Below are 22462 nucleotides of genomic sequence, written 5' to 3'. Positions count from 1 at the left end.
GAAGGCAATGAAGAAGACAATGGTATGGGCATGTAAGGAGAATGGAACCATCCAGACTTCCCCACATCACACTTTACAGCCAACCCCATGATAGATGACTTCCGGGCAGTCCACCAAAGAGATGGGTCGATAGCTGGGAATCTACATCGCAGGAAGCTAATCCCTCTTCAAAACAGGCCACAAGGCCTACACCAAGATGAAGAAGATCTTTATTACCTTATTTATCCTGGTTAAAAATACAGTCATCATAGAGTGAAAAGCGACTTACTGGCACTAGGGGGAAATGAATTTATTATTTCATATACTGCATCATCTCATGCCCTATTTATCTATGCTTGTCTTGTTTTTGTCAGAAGGCATATCCAAAGCATGTAAATGTATCCACTAGTGGCAAAAGCAGAGCGCTACTTGTTGACAAATGTACGCAGCATGTAAATGCACCTTTATACATGTCACTTCTCACATTATAGGTGGGGACTGACCGGAACATTTCGTCGTAACGTAACGTTGTTCGCTGCAAGCATCCGACTTCGGATGGAGCACTCGGAACGCTGTACTGACTATACAAATGTTCGCAACGTGTTACGTTACAGCGAAAAATGACTCCTATCAGTCCCCACCTTATAATGAAGATATCTAATTCGAAGATGAACGATAAAAGTAGCCTCTATTATTTGTTTACATAAATCTCTCTATTATTATTGATTGACATATTTTCTGCTAAGAAGCACTGCTTCTAACTCAGGGCACTTTAAATTGTTGATGCATTAAGTACCTTTTAAATTTAAGATATATTAATATGAATTGTGTATTTGCTAATGTGTGATTGTTATTCTTTATTTATAAATTATATTTTTGTATGAATAAATGCAAATCAGACTAACTACTCAATCATAATTGTTTTATTTTTTAAATATTCTCTTACATGATTAGTATTTAAAAATAATAACAAAAACACTTTATTCGAAAAAAAATCATAGACCAAAGAATTTCAACATGATATAAAATTCAACATGATGCTGAAACGCTATAAGTCATAATTTGAATAAATGTATTTGTAAAGTCATATATATACATTATTTATTAATTTGAACTTTATAGAATAACATGATTTAAATATAAAAATAAAACACTCGTATGACACTACTTTTTGGGTTTATTAATGTAAACACGACTAGTTTCGAGAACTGCAGGTGTTCTTATCAACACGTGAAAATACAAACTTTGTTATCTATTATACTGTTTGTATTTTTATCTGTTGAGAAAATCTTTAGTTCTCGAAACTAGCCATGTTAACATAAGTAATATAAAATAAATCTTATACGAGTGTTTTATTTTTGTATTCAAATCATGCAATATGGCTCAAGATCAGGCATGGTGTCACATGACTCAGGTGGGTTTTTTTTGCAGGTCAACTTTATAGGTACTCGTATGAAAATAAAATATATCTTAAAAGGATGGTGGGTGAACCTCATTGTGATTTGAAGTAATAGAGGGTCATAAAAAGATGTTTTTAAATTAAAATATTTTATCAAACTAACAGTAACAAACATTTAAAAAAAATCTAACACAATGAAAGCCAATAACTAATTTTCCTAAAGTGGGAAGTTTAACAATTCAACTTTTATCTTCTTCGTCTCCGTTAGGTTTGTTTTCTTCAGATTTGGGTTTAGTATCTCTCTGTGCCCTTTCTCCCGGCTTGGCTGCTTCATTCAATGACATTTCAAACTGCACCGGTTCAATGAGTCGCTTCTTGCCGTGAGGAGGAGGCCCTATGAGGTCTACTACATCTTGATAGTTTAATGTTTCCTTAGCTAACAACTGTTGCGCCATCATTTCTAATTTATCCTTATTTTCTTTGAGAATCTTTTCAGTTCTAAAGTACGCTTGCGCCACAATGTTTCGGGTCTCCAGGTCTATGAGATTTTTTAGAGTTTTACTATATGGGGACTTTCCCGATTCCCTGTTTTCATCGGGGAACGATACTAACCCGACATTCTCTGACATTCCGAATTGCCTCACTTGGGCATATGCCATTTTCGTAACTTTCTCTAAATCATTTTGAGCTCCGGTAGTAATACTATTGAATGTTACAGATTCGGCTACTCGTCCTCCGAGAGCCATACACATCCGATCAAACAGTTCTTCTTTGGAGTAAAGTTTCTGATCTGTGGGAGTGTACTGCGCAAAACCTAACGCGAGACTAGTACGAGGGACAATCGTAACCTTAAGTAAAGCGTCCGTGTGTTCTAGAAGCCATCCCACGAGAGCGTGTCCCGACTCGTGGTAAGCTACAATTTTTCTTTCGGTCTGCGACATCGCATGGTTACGCTTTTCAGTGCCACCTACCAATCTCTCTACCGCATATTCCAAATCCGCTCCGGTCACAGTGGACTGCTTCAACCTGGCCGCGTGCAGGGCTGACTCGTTGCAGACATTAGCTATATCCGCTCCGCTGAATCCCGGGGTTAAATAGGACAACCTTCTGGAGTAATGGGATGGAGGGTGCTCCAATACGATGCCTTTTAAATGCCTTTCGAAGATTTCTTGCCGCTCTTCCAAGGTAGGGACGTCGATCAAGATATGCCTATCGAACCTGCCGGGTCTGAGAAGGGCTTTATCCAGGACGTCGGCTCTGTTGGTAGAAGCTAGCATGATGACCCCTTCTCTGGTAGCCATGCCGTCCATTTCCACCAGCAGCTGGTTGAGAGTCTGCTCGCTTTCCCCGCTGGTCCCCCCCTGTCCTCCGGGAGCGAGCCCCGACCTTTTCTTGCCGATGGCGTCGATCTCGTCTATGTAAATAATACAAGGAGAACGTTTACCGGCCTCTTTGAACAGGTCCCTGACCCTAGCCGCACCGAGCCCTCCGATCATCTCGATAAACTCGGAACCGTTCATGGACAGGAAAGGAACGTTGGCTTCGGTGGCCACCGCTTTAGCGAGCATAGTCTTTCCGCAGCCCGGCGGGCCGAGGAGCAGCGCCCCCTTGGGGACTTTAGCCCCTAAGCTTTTGTAATATTCGGGACGTTTCAAGTAATCTACAAACTCCATGACTTCTACTTTGGCCTCCTTGAGGCCGGCTACGTCGGCAAACTTGACGCCCTTGCCGGGCCCGGAGAGAGGATCCACGAGGGTGAACTTGGCTCTGCCCATCTGAGTGAAGGAATCGAAACTGATGGGTGTTTTGATGCCCTTGCTGCGGGATACGAAGGATAATAGTAAGCCTAGCAGTAATAGAGTTATGAGAATCTTCCCAGCGGCTTCGTTGCCTCGCTCGTAGATGACGGGAACTCCTTCTTTAATACCTAAGCTGCTCTCCGCTTCTCTCAGCTTATCTTCGAAGCTGTGCAAGTCCACGATGTTCATGTGATATACTCGTTGGTCTATTTTCTTTCCCTTGATGATGGCTCCTTCCTGAAGGATGATGGTGACCATGTCCAGGTCCGGTCGGACTATGATTTCCTCCACTTCACCCTTGGCTAGCATTTGGTATAGAAATTCGTTCCAGGAAACGTACCGCAGCAATTCTGGTTGGTTATTTCCGGGGAAGAGAAGGGACAACATAGTTATAAATAAGTAGGCTGTCAGCATCCAGAATATGGCCTTTGTTAGTATCGATGGCACCTTGTTTGCATCGTCATCGTCCTTTTTATCTTTGTTGGGATCTTGCGATTTATTATCCTTCTTTTTAGAGTCTTTCGGTGGACCAAATGGTGGTGGTTGGTGATGTACGGCGGCGGACGTATGAAACTTGTGATTGATCATAAAAGTATTCTGTTGATTCGCGTCAAAAGATCTATGAAGTAAAGCGCAAACAGCTTTAAATTCGTTATTGAAACCGCTAACCATTTTCTTTGTCAAATATGCTGTTTGTTTGCATGGTGTTCTCTGTATGTTGATATTTTGCTCAATTACGGGTTCAAAACGTCTTACTTCATCCAGTCGTCGAATATTTTTTGTGATAACAGAATACAGGGTTCTTTTATCCATTTTTAGGAAAGCAAATTTCAAATTCTTTAAAGAGAACATTTTAAACTTCAAAGGGTGACGATTTTTGGTTAAGTATTATGCAATTTCAATATTATTCTAGATACTATTCATTGCTACAGTTTTGATGTGCTTTTGATCCAACTAGTACGATAATTTCGACGTGAGCCTTATTTTATCACAGAAAAAAATAAATCCGATAGTATTTTTATAAACATTCAATAATAGAAACGTCAAACTTGACTGTCATTTTATTTACAATATCTATGCACACTATGATTTTGTCAATGGGATGAAACTGGGTTCATAAATATTATCCGATCAATTGCTGTATGCGGATAAACATTTGTTGCCACTGTTTTATAAATAATTTGACTAATGCTTAAAATTACTATACCTGGCGATATTTCAGTAAAGTTAAAGTGGATTGGTGTTTTAAATTCCTAAATATTTTCATCGGATTTCCATGCAGTTCTCTTTTTATTAAAATAACTTTTTTTTCATAACTTGTAACACAATGTCCAAAAACAATGTCAAACAATGTAGATATGTTTACATGTTGTCGGGAATAGGGAAGGATGTAAAGAGAACAAAGATTAACTTTTCAATTGAGTTTATTTAATAACAATATACGTGTTTTTCTAATCGACCGACCACTGTCGTAGATCTTCATATTCGCTCTGCGCCGCTCTCTTGCGCACCTCTGCTTGCTTACATCCGACGCCCACAGATGGCGCTATACAATATTTTCATTGCTTAAATCTAACATTACACAAACTGAAATAAGACTTCATAATTATACTTCTTAATCTAATAATATATGTTTTAAAACAAGAAAAACCTTAATTAAAATTAGTCTGGAGCATATCGGGGGTGATTGTAGGCGATAGAGATACGATGCTACAGGTGCACGTTGGGGGTTTATTGGTCAGAACATGTAGGGAACAACGAGGTATTAAGCAGGGGAGGGTTGCCCAGAAGCTTACTAAATAAAGTAACACAGCAGCAATCCAAATGGATAAGCTATAATATGAGACTCAAGCTTGCATCTTAAGATTGTGGAAGGCATGTGCAAAGACACAAATTAAGTACAGGGGACGACCCTTTTTAACCAATATGGACGCAGTAGCGGATCCACTGATTTGAAGAGACTAGCGAAGGATAGTTGGGTGGAGACCAACCATAAAAGAAGCAAACCATTCATCACACAGATTGTAACCCACGAAGAAGACAAATATCTGAATTCTGGGTAAGACTTATGCAACACCATTCATCATGACCTTAGTTAGGTTCCTACTTTATGTTCAAGATTACTGTAATTAGTATTATGTACTTGTTAAGAAAACTTTTACCAGGAATTATTTATTATTTTATCATCCGAGGCTCTGGATAATTAGGTCGTTGAAATAAATTCTACAGCCATATATTTTTGACGTTCGGGGATTTCTACTTCGTTTCCATGCTTTCAGCTGTCACTTTGATCGCTGTCACTGATTTTATTATATGTACAATTAGCGCTTATATGTATAAGAGCGTTTAATATGTATGAGTAGTCTGTGGCATAATATTTTTATGAAAATAGTACGTTCTCAATAGTATAAAATCTTTGGCTCTCAATATGTCGTTCCTGAGGGGTTCTGCTAATTATGTTTGGTGTACAACGAGTGTGTTGGGTAAAGGGGCGACAGGAGCTGTATTTCAAGGTGTCAATAAAAACAATGGCGAACCTGTCGCAGTAAAAACATTCAATCAGCTCAGTCATATGCGTCCACACGAAGTACAGATCAGGGAATTCGAAGTGTTGAAGAAAGTCAAACATGAGAACATCGTGAAATTGCTAGCTATCGAGGAAGAACAAGAAAGTCGAGGGAAAGTGATAGTCATGGAACTTTGCACAGGGGGAAGTTTGTTCAATATCTTAGACGACCCGGAAAATACGTACGGTCTCCAGGAAACCGAGTTCCTTCTCGTTGTGGAACATTTATCGGCCGGAATGAAGCATTTAAGAGACAACAACATCGTTCACCGAGACTTGAAACCCGGTAACATCATGAAATTTATTAACGACGATGGAACAACGATTTACAAACTAACCGATTTCGGAGCCGCTCGCGAGTTAGAAGAAGACCAACAATTCATGTCCCTGTATGGGACGGAGGAGTACTTGCATCCTGACATGTACGAAAGAGCGGTCCTGAGAAGACCCGTCGGTAAAACTTTCGGAGCCACGGTGGATCTGTGGTCCATAGGCGTGACATTGTACCATGTGGCCACCGGTAATCTTCCTTTCCGTCCTTTTGGTGGACGAAAGAACAAAGAGACTATGTTCTACATCACTACGAGGAAAGCTTCCGGAGTGATCTCGGGAACGCAGACCACGGAGAATGGACACATAGAGTGGAGCAGGGAGCTACCAACTCACTGTCAGCTAACTGCCGGATTGAAAAAGATCATAACGCCACTCCTGGCCGGACTACTCGAAGTGGATCCTGAAAAGATTTGGAGTTTCGATCGCTTTTTTTCTGAAGTTCAAGATAGACTCAACTCTGTAGCGATCAATATATTTTTTGTAAACAAAGCGAGCTGTATAAAAGTAAGTTCAATATTTATTCAACACATTGTTGTCGGGCGGTTTTTTCATCAACCCTGACCCTAATTTTCTAGGACAGTCTGCCGCCAGACCCTCAATATACTAATCATAAGTAACCGCAAAGTCAATTCCAATCTGTACAATATTTTTTGGCGTCTATTGCGCTCTACCAAAAGGAACCTAATGGAACGCTATAGGTGTCTCACATTCTCTACCAACAGTATGTAAAAGCACTTTTAAGCGTTTCCCGCAAACAATGTGTTAAATTGCACATTTTTGCACAATATGTCTCTAAAATAACATAAATTTTCTGTATTTATTTTTTTGACGTAATATCTTGAATATTCTTCTGCTTCTGACCATCGTTTGGACTCAGTTGTGTATAGGAACCTGCATTAAATCAATATTCTATCATTAATCTCATAAATGCAAGGTGATCAGTCCAATGCTTCCATAACCAGTCCAAGGTAATATTGAATAAATATCAGAGTGAAAGAAATCTCTGATTGGATTCAATTCTATGCCACTTTACTAGGAAGGCGAATTCTTTTGCATTGTGCTGGTTGAAACCCTACGTTTTTGCATCTAATTCTTGGTTGCCACTACAGAAATATCCTCACTTCTGCACACATACCATGCCCACTTCCATTTTGATATTTTCAAAAATGTATTTATTTAAATAAAAAAAGATTTCGAGGAATATATTTATTAATTTAAGATATTATTTTAGGTTTTCTTAAAACACGAAGAATGTTTGAAGAACTTACAATATCAGATATGTGAACAGACTGAAATATTACCCAACAATCAAATCATTTTATATAAAGATCAATTACTGCAAACTGTTATTGACGAAACAACACCAGGTAAGTTTTTGCTTTAACACTTAATTTTCAAATCAATTTTTGAAAGACTTACCTTAACCAAACAAATTTGTACTAATAGCAAAAAATACTAGCAATTAAAAAATACATTTATTATTTCTGTACCAATCGTTTGTTTATTATGATTTTTATTTTAATAACTACCAAAAGCCGACTAGTCGACTTTTTGCTGCCAACCGTAAACGACCAAACACCGATTAGTCGGTTTTTCTACCCTACGCACTAGAAAAAATTCGAAACCGAAAAAGTGACAGCTACCCATTAGGTACATCTCTATTCTCAAAAGTACTATGCCGTCAAAAAATGTATATGACATAAGTATTCTTTTTTATTTTTGAGCAAATACGGTTAAATTAAAATTTGTTATTTTCTTCAGGTAAAAATTACCCTCTGACAACTGATCAAGATCCGCTGATGCTCTTTAGCAGGAATAATAACACTTGCTGTTCCGTGGTACTGTCATCTGAAAATGAAATTCCAAAGTTCCCTGTTTTCCCCAGTTTAGTGTCCGTGGAAAATGATGCCAGCCAGGCCAAGGTTTGTTAACATAATTATTTTAAATTTGTTTTACTTTGTGATTTGTTTTCTTCACTTATTTAATTCACATGCCCAAACCATCTAATATTGGCACGATACCACCCATTGATACAACAAAAAAACAGCTACAATGGTGTAGTGACATTATCGCAATTAAGTTTAATAAGACATGTACAATATTATAAGGTTGTTAAAAAAAAACCTATTATACAACCTTTCTGTTCTTTCTTCAAGTAATTAAAAACAGTTTAGTTATCTGTCTGACTCTTTCTATAACAAGCATGTCAAACTCGCGGCCTGCGAGTTTTTATTTTGCGGCCCGCAGATACCTGCGGTTATATTTTTAATTTATTTTAATTCTTCATTGAAATAATTTTTTTTTGTACTGGAACTCATATTCTTTTACAAAATCATTAAGTTGGATCTACTGTACCTGATAATAAATTTTTGACTGTATTAAAAAAAAAATGATTTACTTAAAAGTTATATAAAAATGAAAATTAGATTTTTGAGTTTTTTGGTGTGGCCCGCAGGCATACCCAAAATACCTTATGCAGCCCTTGGTGCGTTTTGAGTTTGACACCTCTGGTCTATAAGGCACAAAATTGGATCAACACAGCTTTAACTTGGCCATTAATTACATAAAGGCAAGATGAGCAGTACTGCTCTTCAGAGTAATATTAATTAAATATTGTAGTGGAAAAATCTGTTACAATTATTTTGATGGTTGATTTCTAAAACTAACTAACTAACTAACCATCACGCCGCTTCTCCGCAGGGGTAGGCAGAGAGAATAGAACGCCACACCACTCTGTCTTGGCAAACATTCTTCGCCTCTTCCACGTTCATGCATCTCCTCTTACATACCCGCCGATTGATTATTACGACTTAACCTGACCACTTTCAAGTATTTGGCATATATGATCGTGCCATGTTTTTCTCAGTCTTCCTCATGTTATTAAAAATGTAAGGAATGTGGGTATATTGGTGACATATTGGTGACAATAGCATAGCCGCAAATGTGTGCATACCCGTATTGTCTGGCAAATGGCATTCTAGATTTCCTTCTCCTAGAAACTTCTCACTCACTTAGAGCTACCTAGTAGTACTTATTTACAATCAACCAAAGTCATAGTTCTAGCGAGTTATCACTGGTCATCTTCCACCACCTTAGTATATTACAATTTAAAAAGTAAATATCTCTTCATTATTTTTTTACAAAAATGTTAATAATATTAGTGTATAACCACTCACCGAGATTTTTATGTCTACCGGTTTCGAGACGTACCCATCTCTTCGTCAGGACAATCACTAACAGAGCATGCAAACAATACCACCCTTCACCACCATAGCACCATTTACACACTCAAAACTACACAAAATGTCTAACACATGCGAATTTTGGTCGACCCGAAGACCAACATGCACTAAAGTTTTCAACACAGACATGCGCTACGAGCCGAGATTAAACATGCAATAGGGTACGTCTCGAAACCGGTAGACATAAAAATCTCGGTGAGTGGTTATATACTAATATTATTAACATTTTTGTAAAAAAAAAGTTAAAATGACTAACCACAAAGTAAATGCTTTAAATATTAATAATATTGAGAATATGTAAATATCTCTGTCTCTAGGTGGCTTGTAGTGTGGGGCACGTTATAAAGCGCCGTGTGGAAATGCTGTCCATGGGTTCGCGACTCACGAGCGAGTGCGTGGTGCGCTGGGCTGCGATGCTGAGGCGCGCGCTGGCCGCGCTGTCGGCACGCGCCGCCTCCCTCAGCGCGCTCGCCACGCTCCAGGCCGACACCGCCAAGGTTCTTGACGCGGCGACTCTCACAGCTGACCAGATCTCCAATGCCGTAAGTTATCATAAATTGCAAAATATTCCCATTCTCAAATTTGAGTTTTGTACCGACATTTCTTGGTGGATCCGCATTTTTTAAATAATATTATAACAGCTTTGTAGATTTTTAACATTTATTTTATGTGATTACGACTGGGTTTAATTTACATACAAATGTCCATTCGTCGGTAGCTAGGGCAAGGACTATAATCATAATAGCTTGTGCAAATTGAACACTTAATTGTGTATCTACAAGTCCCTCGTTTGTTACATATGATTATGTAAATTTAGTATGATGGTCAGCTGGAATGTCCCTTAGAGATAAAATAAAGAGTTTACGCATTTGTGGAAGCTTGGTGTAACAGACATCAATAGAAAGGTGTCAAATTAGACAATTGAGATAGTATGGGCACATAGGACGGCGAGAACCTGATAATATTATGAACCAGGCTATTGCCATGGATTTTCCTCAAAAGACATCTAGAGGAAGATCAAAGAATTCACGGATGCTACAGAAAGTAAACATGATCCGAAGGCCCATTAGGTGACGTTGCCCATTACAGAAGGACCTGGAGACCTGACCCCTACAGTCTACAGCGACGATAAGTCGAGATGGAGCCAGGGAGTAGAAGAGTATCTAAATTACGTAAAATGTACAAGAATATACAGCTATAACATTAAAACTTCGATTTTTATCTATTTCAGTTAACCAATAACACATCACAAGACGACGTGACTGTATCGCTGTCAGTCCCGAGTAAGTGGTGCCAGGAGTCGCAGGCGCTCAGCGAGGAGATGTCCGCGGGCTGGACGGCCGCCGTGGGACAGCTACACTCGCGCTACGTGGCAGGCGACATGCTGCAGGGCGAGTGGAGCCACGCCACCGCCGACATCAAGTGCCCGCACAAGCAGAGACTGGCGCACCGAGCCAAGACTCTCGTGGACAAGTGAGACTATTTATACATACATTTTGGGCACCATTACCCTCTGTACACATAAAAGCGATGTCTTTTTACAACAACATGGCCTGTTCCCATTTTTGATCTGTTTTGTAAATCAATTAATAATCGGTGCTAGGTAAAAAAAAATACTAAAGGGTGCCCCAACTTAATATAAAATATTCTTTCATAAAAAAGGAAGAATATTTTATATTAAGTTGAGACACCCTTAAAAAATTTTTTTTGCAGAGTGGTGAACGTTACATTCTTCTTTCATGAAGAAGGGAAGAACGATACATGTTTCATATCAAGTTGAGACACCTTTAAATCGACTTCACATCCGTAGGGTGAATAATCCAGTGCCGATATAATAAATAATATTAATTTTGTCAAAAAATAATAACTAAAGGATTAAGGTGTGTTAAGGGTTAAGGGACATTTTTCACAATATACCAGACATTTGAAGTAAAACAATTTTTATGCTGTATTTTATATCATGTTCTCAAATGAAAATCTTTGAAATCAATAACTACAAACAAAATATGATAAAGTGATAATTTAGCTTATAGTTAAATTTTTACACTTGTTTTTAAAAAAAGTTTTTTTTAAAAAGTAGTCTTGGTGTTCTCTGATTAATATAAAAACATAGATCACAGAAATATTTAGAAACGGGAATAACATGTATGTTTTCCAACTACAGACTGCGTGACTCGTGGCAGCATTTGGTACGGGATCGTGCTGCCCGCTCCCTAACCTACAACGATGAGCAGTTCCACGCTCTAGAGAGGGTGAAAGTGTCGGAGGCGGGGCGTGCGGCGCGCTCGCTGCTGGACCAAGACTGCGCCCCGCACGCAGCCGCAACGGCCGAGGCTCTCGAGGACTGGTGCGTATAGCCTAACCTAACCTATTTTTAGATTTGGCGTTTAATTTCTATAACTCCATTTAAATTTATGTATTAACCCTTTCAATGCCCAATGGTATTAATATGGCCGTACCCAGCAGGCCGTGATTTTTTCAACAAAAATAAAACCAAAAAAAAATATATAATTTGTATACGGATGGATATAAAGAATATATTATGAAAACTTACCAAATGTATACACCGTGTGGCATTGAAGCTGCCGTTTACTCAGAAAAACACAGTTTAAATATTCAGGGTTGTCACAACTTGATACAGAAAACACATCTACTTATAAATATAACTGTTTATTATTAGATTAAAACCAATATTTTTAGCTTTTCCACTTTTTTATTGATTATTGATTAAATATAAAATATATTGATTATTATATATTAATTATTATATATTATATTATTATTATATATTATAATATTATAATATATTAATTATTATATATTATATTATTATTATATATTACATATTGATTATTATATATTATATTATTATATTGATTATATATAAAAAAGTGGAAAAGCTAAAAATATTGGTTTTAATCTAATAATAAATTAAAAATGCAATTCCATCACGAAGTGTCAGTGGATAATATAAATCTATTAAATATAACTGTGTTTATAAAATATGTTCATTTATATATTCATTTATGTTAACTTAGATTAAAAAAAGGATTAAAATAAACATTAATGTTGCATGAGAACATAATGTCATTTGATATTTTCGTGCAACATTTGTAGTCAGTAACCCTGTATCAGAGACCATCAGTGAAAGCTTTTAAGAAGATGACTGTAACATTTATAATATCGGTAAATTGTAATCTTTTACTATTTCTTGATCTTCCTAATAGATGTATCTATATATACTAATTAAAAAAATATTCCAATCGAATTTGATACTGGCTCGAGACAAGCTCAAAGGAGAGCGCGTTTACACGCTTATTTTGTATGGCCGGCCTGGCGAGTGCTCGTGGCAGCAAACCGGTTAAATGTTAAATCAAACACTGATTTGTTGAGTCTACTATTTTGTATTTTATTGTTAACACATAAAAATCATAATGAAAACGTAACTTTGTCTACCGGTTCCGAAGCTAACCGCTTCTTTATCAAGACTGATTAATAGTCACTGACTGATCAGTCTTAATAAAGAAGTGGTTAGCTTCGAAATTCTCATTTTTCGAACTTATTAATTTTATTATTTTGTTTAGGTATAAAGTAGCACAGACTGTATACTTGCAATCCCAAATACTGGATAAGGATTTGACAGCTGCTGATTTAAAATTACGTGCCCTCGGAGAAAAGATGAAGGAGGGTGTGAATGGATTGAAGCAACGCCTCGATGAGACTGTTAAACAGGTGTGTTAATCTTTATTGCTTTTGTTTTGTTTTTTTGAACTGGATAACTTTTAAATTATGTAAACTATTGAAATAAAAAGTAAAATAACCCGATATTTTTAGCCACAACATTGTGAAGTACTTGTTTGCAAATCTGGGTTTTCTCCACTTAAGTGTTATTTTTACGTTTTGGCATCTCAACACAGGTGAAGAAGAATATGGAAGTCTGGGTATTTACAGGGTTTATGACCTGCCATAGTCTTATTAAGTGATCACTTTACACATGTGCAACATTCATGTGAATCACTTAACGACATATGGCAGATACAATAATGACAATAAACCCTTTAAATACCCAGACTTCTATATTCTTCTTCACCTATTTTGAGATATCAAAAAGTGATATTTTTAGTTCTATTGTTGTGGAAAGAAAATAAGCATTTAGTAGTTAACCTGTCCGGGAGTGAGTTTCTGCGAACAAAACTGTATCTGTATTACTTTTTATAATTTTATACCATAGTCTATGCTATATGCAACTTATTTTCTTGAATATTTTTTTTTTATTTACAACAGTAAACATGAATAATCGAAGCATCAATAATTTTGCCGTAAATCATGTTTTAAACATGTTTTGATATAAATCATTTCATAAATCATGTTTTGTATCGGCTGTACATGTACGGCCATACCCCCGGACAGGTTAATACAGTCAACTTATAATGTTAAATAAGCCATTTTTGTTACATTTCTTTACTAATTTAACAGGTGATGAATATGAAAAAAGACACCCTGGCCAATAATGAGTCTGAGAAAAGTACTTTGTCTAAAAGTGAGAAGACCGTAGAATCTCAGACGCCCAAGTTGATGGAAGAGAGCCAAGCTGTCAACATTGGACTCAAGAGTATGTTTACCATGCAGGATGAACTTGCTGCTGTCATATCTCAAAACACCGAACTGATCAAGTGCCTCTACAAGTTCCAGAAGATTTGGAAATGTGAAAAGCTAAACAGTTAGGCTAAGACAAACAAGAAATCTGGTGCACTTTTTTCAGTTGATCAATGTAAAGATGACTTGTTTCGAGAACTACAGATGCTCTTATCAACAGATGGAAATAAAAAGTTTATATTTTTACCTATTGATTAGTTCTCGAAACTAGTCGTGTTTATACTGATAAAAAAGTCTTATACAAGTGTCTTATTTTGTATATAATTTATATTTGAAGCACTAACTTTGTGATTTTCCATTTTATAATTAAAATGTTACTTTGAAAATCACTATAAATATTTTATTATAACTTAATTATAATGTCTACTGGTTTCGAAGCTAACTGCTTCTTTATCAAGACTATCAGTAGTAATCAGTCTTGATAAAGAAGCGGTTAGCTTCGAAACCGGTAGACATTATAATTAAGTTATAATAAAATGTTTTTAGTGATTTAAAAACAAAGTAACTTTTTAATTATCTTATTTTTATATTTAAATCATTGTGTTATTCCACAAAGTTAATGGCAAATCAATCAATATTACATATTTTTGCCACAGGGCATATATTTTTGCAATAATTTCTCCCTGGCTTTAAATGTGTTAACAGACATCTTTTCAGTCAATCCTTACCATCCATGGTAATGTTAGATTGTGAAACATCTAAACATATCGCTCACTCCTTTCAAGAACGTCATAAATCAAAAATCGTCAATTTTCAGTTGTGCATGTTTTCGGAATGCCCAGAAAATGTACTATATCCCAGCAAAAGAGGCATATTTTTATCTTAATATTTACCCGCTACAGGGCAGAAAGTGATGTTTTTGCATTTTTAAGAAAATGTATTGTTTAATTATTTTTTTTTAATTTACTAAATATTTTTCAAATGGAGAAAAAACATTCAGGTTTTACCTAAAAAGATGTGTTGCACAGTAAAAAGTTCAGTAAGTTGCTTAGTATTTATTTTTAATACATTGTATCATATTTTCAAACTTTAAAAACGATCTCCTGAAAAATCAAGTATTTTGATTTATGACGTTCTTGAAAGGAGTGAGCGATATATGTAATATTTTTGCTAGTGTACCATTCTAAAAATTTCAACAAAACAAGAAAGATTTTGCTACTAAGTAAAAAATATGAATTTATAAATATTCAAGCAAAGCTACTCCTCATTTATAGATGTATAATTATATTTTTTAAGTAGGCTATTAACACATTGTTTGCGGGAAACGCTTAAAAACGTCTTCAACATGCTGTTGGTAGAGAGCAGGAGACGCTTATAAGCGTTCTATTTGCTTACTTTTGGTACAGCGCGTGACGCCAAAATATACTGTACAAATGGGGTTGGTTTTATAGTTACTTGTGATTAGTATACGATCCTAATTAGTAAACTAATAAGGGTCGAGGTTGATGAAAAAACTACCCGACAACAATGTGTTAATATAACTTAATGTACCTGTAAATATTATTCCTCAAGGGACACATTTGAGATGTAACTAACGGGAAACTGTTACTTTTTAGGTTATTCAATGTGGATGGTATTTGTTACTATTTCTTAGTTATGTTTTTTTCTAGCTTATTTATTCTTGTTAAATTGTTAAATATATTTTATTAGGGTGGTGAGTGACCAGAGCCATTTCGTCGTTACATAATTTGTTACGATGCGAGCATTCAGGCAGTCAGTACAGCGAGCCGAGCGCTCCATCCATAGTTTCGGATGCTCGCTGATGCTCGCTGCAAGCAATGTTACGACGTTACGTTACAACGAAATGATCCGGTCAGTCACCACCCTTAGGAGCTACAGGGTGATTCATGACCTTTTTTTTCAGTAGACTTTTATTCATAGATTACGCTTGAGTCATGGTAATTTTGTTCAGTATTGTTTGACATTTCATTATAAAAAGACCTTGCACTTTCAATTTCATCATGGTTCAAGGCTCTTGTTTTCAACAGCGCATCTTGTTCGATCTTTTGATCGAACAAGATTCGCTGTGTTCCGTTGAACAAAATTTTGGTCAAAAACAGCGTTATGAGGCCCATTTCTGGCTCGATGGGTAATCATTTAGCATAAAATCTCCGCATAAATTACTCTTATCTTCAGAGATTCAAGAACTTTCGAAAAACGACGGTTTGATGTGGTTTATGGGCCGGTGGAATCATCGGTCCCTTTTGACTCTGGCAACCACGTTACTGTGAATGGTGCCCGCAATCGTACCATGTTGACAGACTATTTGCTGTCTGAAATTGAAGCCTGAGATCTCGACGATATTTAGTTCCAGCAGCGACTTTCCGACTTACCACACAGCGCATGAAACAATGGCTCTATTGAGAGATCGATTCGGTGAGAAGTTAATTTCACATTTCAAACCGGTGAATAAGTCGCCTAGATTTTGTGATATCACTCACACCTCTAGACTCTTTTCTTAGAGGGTACATATAGTCTAAAGTCTTTGCAGATAAGCCAGCTTCAATTTGAAGCATTGGAAGCCAACGTTACTCGCGTGATTTGCGCCATACCGATTGAAATGCTTGAATGCATCATCAAAAATTGGGCCTTTCGAATGGACGTTCTAAAACGCAGTCGGGGCCAACATTTTAAAGATATTATCTTTAAAAAGCAAATGCCAAAAACTGCTCAACACGATTTATTTGAATTTTTGGACTTTTATTAAATGTTAAAAAAAAGGTCATAATAATTTGCCCTGTATAAATACGCATTTGCCTTGTATAAATACGCAATACACAACCAAATTTGTGCCCTGATGGGCTTGATTAGCTTTAAATGATCAAATCCAAAAATCAAATTAAGTAAAGACTCATCTTAAGAAGTCGTTATTTAATTTCCAAGTGACTCAACCTTGTCCGAGTACGAGTTTGCAACCCCGAGTGCCCTAGCCACTGCTGCTTTTATCCTTTTATTGCCTGGTATTCCCCTTCTATTTCCTTTTCCATATAGCAGTAACGTCTCTCATCCTAGGCTCCTTCGTCTGTATGTGTTCAAATAACTTCCAATCCCCTCCTAGATCTGGAACGCAGGACTGATCACCTTGCCCTCGTATATTTATTGATCAAGTTAACACTGTATCAATCTGATGCAGTCCCATATGCATCATTCAGGTACGGATAGGGTTCAAAGGTATAATCAATATTAAAAAGATGCATTTTCTTGCTTTTTAGCAAATTTAACCTTAATTTTTTAAGGTGACAAATTATTCTTGTATTTTTAAATATTTTATATTTAAACGGATAAAGGGTGATAACTTTGTAATTGACAAGATGCATTTCATATATTTATACTACTATGTTTAATTTACTTTTAGCCTTTTCAGGAGTAATGCCGTATACTTATGTGCAAGCACTAACCCTTCCCAGATGAGTACTTACGTATACGGGAGTACTCCTGCAGGATAATATACTTTTTGAGTGTGTGTGTGTGTGTGTGTGTGTGTGTGTGTGTGTGTGTGTGTGTGTGTGTGTGTGTGTGTGTGTGTGTGTGTGTGTGTGTGTGTGTGTGTGTGTGTGTGTGTGTGTGTGTGTGTGTGTGTGTGTGTGTGTGTGTGTGTGTGTGTGTGTGTGTGTGTGTGTGTGTGTGTGTGTGTGTGTGTGTGTGTGTGTGTGTGTGTGTGTGTGTGTGTGTGTGTGTGTGTGTGTGTGTGTGTGTGTGTGTGTGTGTGTGTGTGTGTGTGTGTGTGTGTGTGTGTGTGTGTGTGTGTGTGTGTGTGTGTGTGCATGCACACACATGCATGCATGTATATGTGTGCGTAGGTTCACATTATCGAGATCATATATCAAGCAATGGATTATATTATATGGATTTCAGTGAATATTATATACATAAATATTTAATAATAAATAATCGTCAGGTATGTATGAGGAGATGCTCGCATTCATATGTGGAAGAGGCAAAGAATGTTTGCAAAGACAGAGTGGTATGGTATTCGATTCTCTGGCGTAATGGTTAGTTAGCTTAGTTAGTTAAATATTTAAATTACATGCTATTTTCTCAGCTTTAAGTGGTGAAATTATCAAAAATAGGACGCAAATTGTAATGAGTGGTTTGACTTAATAAATAAATGGAAAATGTTAGGTTCATTAGTAAAATGATAAACCACTAAAAAGTCATTACCACGATTTGGCTTATTCAAATTTCAGTTTGGATACAAGACTATTAGTTCAGTGGATAGACTACCCGTCCCTGGAAAAAATCTAGGAGCAAGCAGATTGGTATTATTAAAATAACATTTATTTGCTAAATCATTTCCACCATCTTCTTTTCCCCAATTCATTCACAGTGTAGCGCCCTTGAGTTAGTATTTCACGAAAATGGCACTATTTAAATTATCCAAATTTATATTTTTATTATAATGATTTTTGAAAATCATTATAATGAGAATGATCTCAAGATGAATTTGTAAAAAATAAAATTATAAATCAAATATTGGATATTATTGATAAAATTTATATTATTCCATTTTAATTATTAGGCTTATTATACGTTATGTTTTAAAAATACATTTGTACTATAAAAATAAAAATGAATAAATGAACAGTATTTTATATATTATAAATTATTTGTAAAATTATTAACACAATTATACAGCATCTACTACATTCCTTGGTAACAATCTGTGAGTTCAAAGGTAAAACTTATTTATCATAATTATTTTAACAGTAAAAATAAATAAATATATTAAAAAACTATGGAATATACTTGAAATAGACTCTCGATTAATAGGAATCAATTAAATTCAAATCCGGTTCGAAAAATTACAGATTTTAAAAGTTAAAAATGCACAAATCAATATTACAAAATCAATATACACAATATTATTATAAATATTCTGCAATTCGTTTGTGTCCGCTGTAACAAAAACACAAGGACTGTTTTGATGATGGGGTTTATTGGGTCATTCCATAAGTAATGCGATTTTTTATACTTTTATTTTTCAAAATTAGGTAAACAAAGCTATTTTTTAATCTAAAATATATAAACACTTCACTTTCTACTATGCTTTTCCATCTATCTGGTAGACTTGTAATGCCTCTTTTCCAAAATTCACTTCGCTCACACAAAAATCGACAATTTTCAATTGTGCATGTTTTCGGAATGCCCAGAAAATGTACTATATCCCAGCAAAAGCGGCATATTTTTAACTTAATATTTACCCGCTACAGGGCAAAAAGTGTTGTTTTTGCATTTTGAAGAAAAGGTATTGTTTAATTATTTTTTTAAAAATACTAAATATTTTTCAAATGGAGGAAACACTTTCAGGTTTTACCTAAAAAGATCTGTGGACAGTAAAAAGTTCAATGTGGCTTGATATTTATTTTTAATTCATTTTATTATACATATTCTTAAACTTTAAAAACAATCTCCTGAAAAATCAAGTTTTTTGATATATGATGTTGTTGAAAGGAGTGAGCGACTTGTCTTTGACGAAAAACACTCCTCCAGTACTGATCTGTGGAATTCATCATTTTTCCGTTGAAATGATTTTGAAGAATGCGGAATAAATGCAATTGAAAAAAAGCGCATTACTTATGGGATGACCCAATAGATGATCCTGTCGAATAATAGGGGCTTTACTGCCATTGAAACAAAGATATTGGGGCACACATGCTTCCCTGATTACATTTATGTATCATGGGTACGTATGTGATTACAATTTTTTATTTAAAGCAATATTTTTGGATTGATCGGGAAATTCATCTAACATTTTTTTATCATCCTGGTAAATCGAGAATATTGTATTTCTAAAATATGAAATAAAAAAATAAAAAATTATATGTGCGAAAAAAACACTGGATTCTCTTTTTACATGTCAAAAAAGTATATTATTTATTTATTTATTTATTTTTTTTTTTTTTTTTTGGCGTTTCTCATGTGTGTGATTAAAATCCGGGATTCGGATCTCACATACTAATATAAGAGTTTCTGCTTGATAAAAAGCTTCTTTACATCTCACCAATAGATGGCTCTAGTGAAGTTTTAGTGATTCATGAACAAGGTTTCTAAATTGGTTCATATATATAGAACTTCCAAGAATTTGAGTAGTGTGGTTGTCAATAATGGGTAGAATTGGTGAATGTTACACGTGTGTAAAGTGATCACTCAAACCAGCCTATGACGGTCGTAAGCCCCGTAAATGCCCAGACTTCCATATTCTTCTTCATCTTTGATGAGATGTCAAAAAATAATATGAAAATAACTCCTGTAATTGGAGATAATCCAGATTTTGTGAACAAGTATTTGGACACACTCAAAATGTTGTCAAAAAAGTATAGTAAAATAAAAATAATGGTGGATTGGATTTCTAATATAAAAGTGTATATAGGATATAATATTTTTTTTTTAAATGAATAACCTGCAAAACCTTTATTTTTAGAGGCTTGCCTGCAGGTAGGATAGTGAGAAAAGGGAAGGTAAATGTAAAAAATATATAACAAACACCCAGACCACTTGAAAATAAATCTTTCTTGAATTTATTTTGCAATTGGCATGTATCAAACTCCCGATCCCAGTTTTACGGCCTAGTTAGATCCCAGTTTTACTGCCTAAGTACGTCACGGCGCATGCCAATAATTTTTGTTTATTGTATTTAAAATTCTATTTTTTAGATATCACAACAAGGATTTTTCACTATCAAACCCACATTTGGTACATCGCTTTCATCACCTGAGTCATCCAAAGCCTCTATAATATTTCTTTCCAAATTTACTGGATTTAAATAAACAAAAAAACATCTATTTATTGACTTGGCGTTTAATTTGTAGAACTCCATTTTAATTTATGTATTAATTTTAAATCAAACACAGATTTTTTGAGTCTACTAAGTTGTATTTTATTAACAAAAAACACATAAAAAATTATATTGCGACAATTGTTTCGCCTTGTTAGGGCATTATCAAACGAATGACATTCGTTTGATAATGCCCTAACAAGGCGAAACAATTGTCACAATATTATTTTTTATGTGTTTTTTGTTAATAAAATACAACTTAGTAGACTCAAAAAATCTGTGTTTGATTTAAAATTAAAACATAAAAAAAAAACATCTTTTATTTTATCAGACACTGGACATTATTCACCCTATGAATGATATTTCAATATATATTCTGAATTAATCTCACATATCGCTCACCCCTTTCAACAACGTCATATATTAAAAATCGTAAATTTTCCGTTGTGCATGTTTTGGAATGCCCATAAAATGTACTATATCCCAGCAAAAGCGGCATATTTTTAACTTCATATTTGCCCGCTACAGGGCAGAAAGTGCAGTTTTTGCATTTTGAAGAAAAGTTATTTTTTAATTATTTTTATAAATAAACTAAATATTTTTTAAATGGAGAAAAAACATTCAGGTTTTACCTAAAAAGATCTGTTGCACAGTAAAAAGTTCAATAAATGGCTTGATATTTATTTTTAATACATTTTATTATATTTTTAAACTTTAAAAACGATCTCCTGAAAAATCAAGTTTTTTTTATATATGATGTTGTTGAAAGGAGTGAGCGATATGTCCCATCGTCACAAATTCTTAACTGATGGCACCACCGTCAGCCTAAATTCCACATCTACCAAAATTAAAACTAATGTACAACAAAAAAATTCAACAACTACATATATATCTTGTAAAAAATTAATGGAATATGGATGTTCAATAATGGACAGAATGGCGAACGTTACACAAGTGTACAAAGTGATAACTTAAGCCAGCCGAATGCCAGGCTATAAGCCCTGGAATGGTCAGATTTCCATCTTCTTTTGTGTAAAAACGATAGATGTCTTGTCTCAGTTAAGACACCTTTAACCGGATCCACGCGGCTCGCATAACCGTATGTGTTTTAACAAGACATGCCCCATACGCGGCTGACATAAGCGTTTGTGTTTTCACTTTGCTCCAAGTTTCGAACCTCAACGAAGTTCAACTTGGAGGGATTTTTTCATGGTGTGGAACTTTGGATAAAATAATACGTCAATCCTCGGCCTTATGACATCTGTTGAAATATCTGACTAATAATTTGTAACATCACAAGGATAAATAAAAGAACAGATCCCTGATTTTTCTTGCGGTCGGTAATTAGTCCGCGCCATAATCATGCCCTATATCTGTCTCACTCTCGACGCTACGCATCGCCAGTGGGTAAGAGTGACACACGATGCGTGCTTTGATTTATTTATGTTACGATCTAATTTGTTTATATTACGATATATTTCAAGAATAATGTGACACACGTGTATTATAGAGTACCAAAAAGGCACAATGAATCCCATTGAACGTTTTTGTTTAGGAAAATAAATCGTTTCATAACTAAATACATGATAAAAGTAATCATTTAAAAAACGGCGAAATACAGCCGCACGAGCATCTCTTAGGAACAAAGTTAACGCGTTTAAAAGGTTAATATGTAAAAATTGATTTGTTTAAAGATATTTTTGGCTCTTGGTA

General features: G+C 35.4%; 2 protein-coding genes across 2 annotated transcripts; one reads left to right on the top strand and one right to left on the bottom strand.

Moving 5' to 3' along the window:
• Positions 1 to 1510: 1510 nt before the first annotated feature.
• LOC148304998 (mitochondrial inner membrane m-AAA protease component paraplegin-like) lies at positions 1511 to 4249 on the bottom strand. Its single transcript, XM_088267387.1, has one exon. The coding sequence runs from the start codon at positions 4027 to 4029 to the stop codon at positions 1618 to 1620; it is 2412 nt and encodes an 803-aa protein (XP_088123513.1). The 5' UTR covers positions 4030 to 4249; the 3' UTR covers positions 1511 to 1617.
• A 1209-nt stretch (positions 4250 to 5458) lies between these two features.
• On the top strand, positions 5459 to 14183 carry IKKepsilon (I-kappaB kinase epsilon). The gene is made up of 8 exons (XM_088267388.1): positions 5459 to 6580; positions 7308 to 7443; positions 7838 to 7998; positions 9636 to 9860; positions 10550 to 10791; positions 11483 to 11665; positions 12903 to 13050; positions 13795 to 14183. The coding sequence occupies exons 1-8, from the start codon at positions 5606 to 5608 to the stop codon at positions 14041 to 14043; spliced, it is 2319 nt and encodes a 772-aa protein (XP_088123514.1). The 5' UTR covers positions 5459 to 5605; the 3' UTR covers positions 14044 to 14183.
• The last annotated feature ends 8279 nt before the right edge of the window (positions 14184 to 22462 follow it).

This window comes from Brachycentrus maculatus, unplaced genomic scaffold (assembly GCF_059751285.1).
Source record: "Brachycentrus maculatus isolate JH-2025_06_01 unplaced genomic scaffold, ASM5975128v1 h1tg000294l, whole genome shotgun sequence".
Lineage (NCBI taxonomy): Eukaryota > Metazoa > Arthropoda > Insecta > Trichoptera > Brachycentridae > Brachycentrus > Brachycentrus maculatus.
The sequence above is the reverse complement of the archived record's forward strand: the minus strand, read 5'-3'. Positions and strand labels throughout refer to the sequence as shown.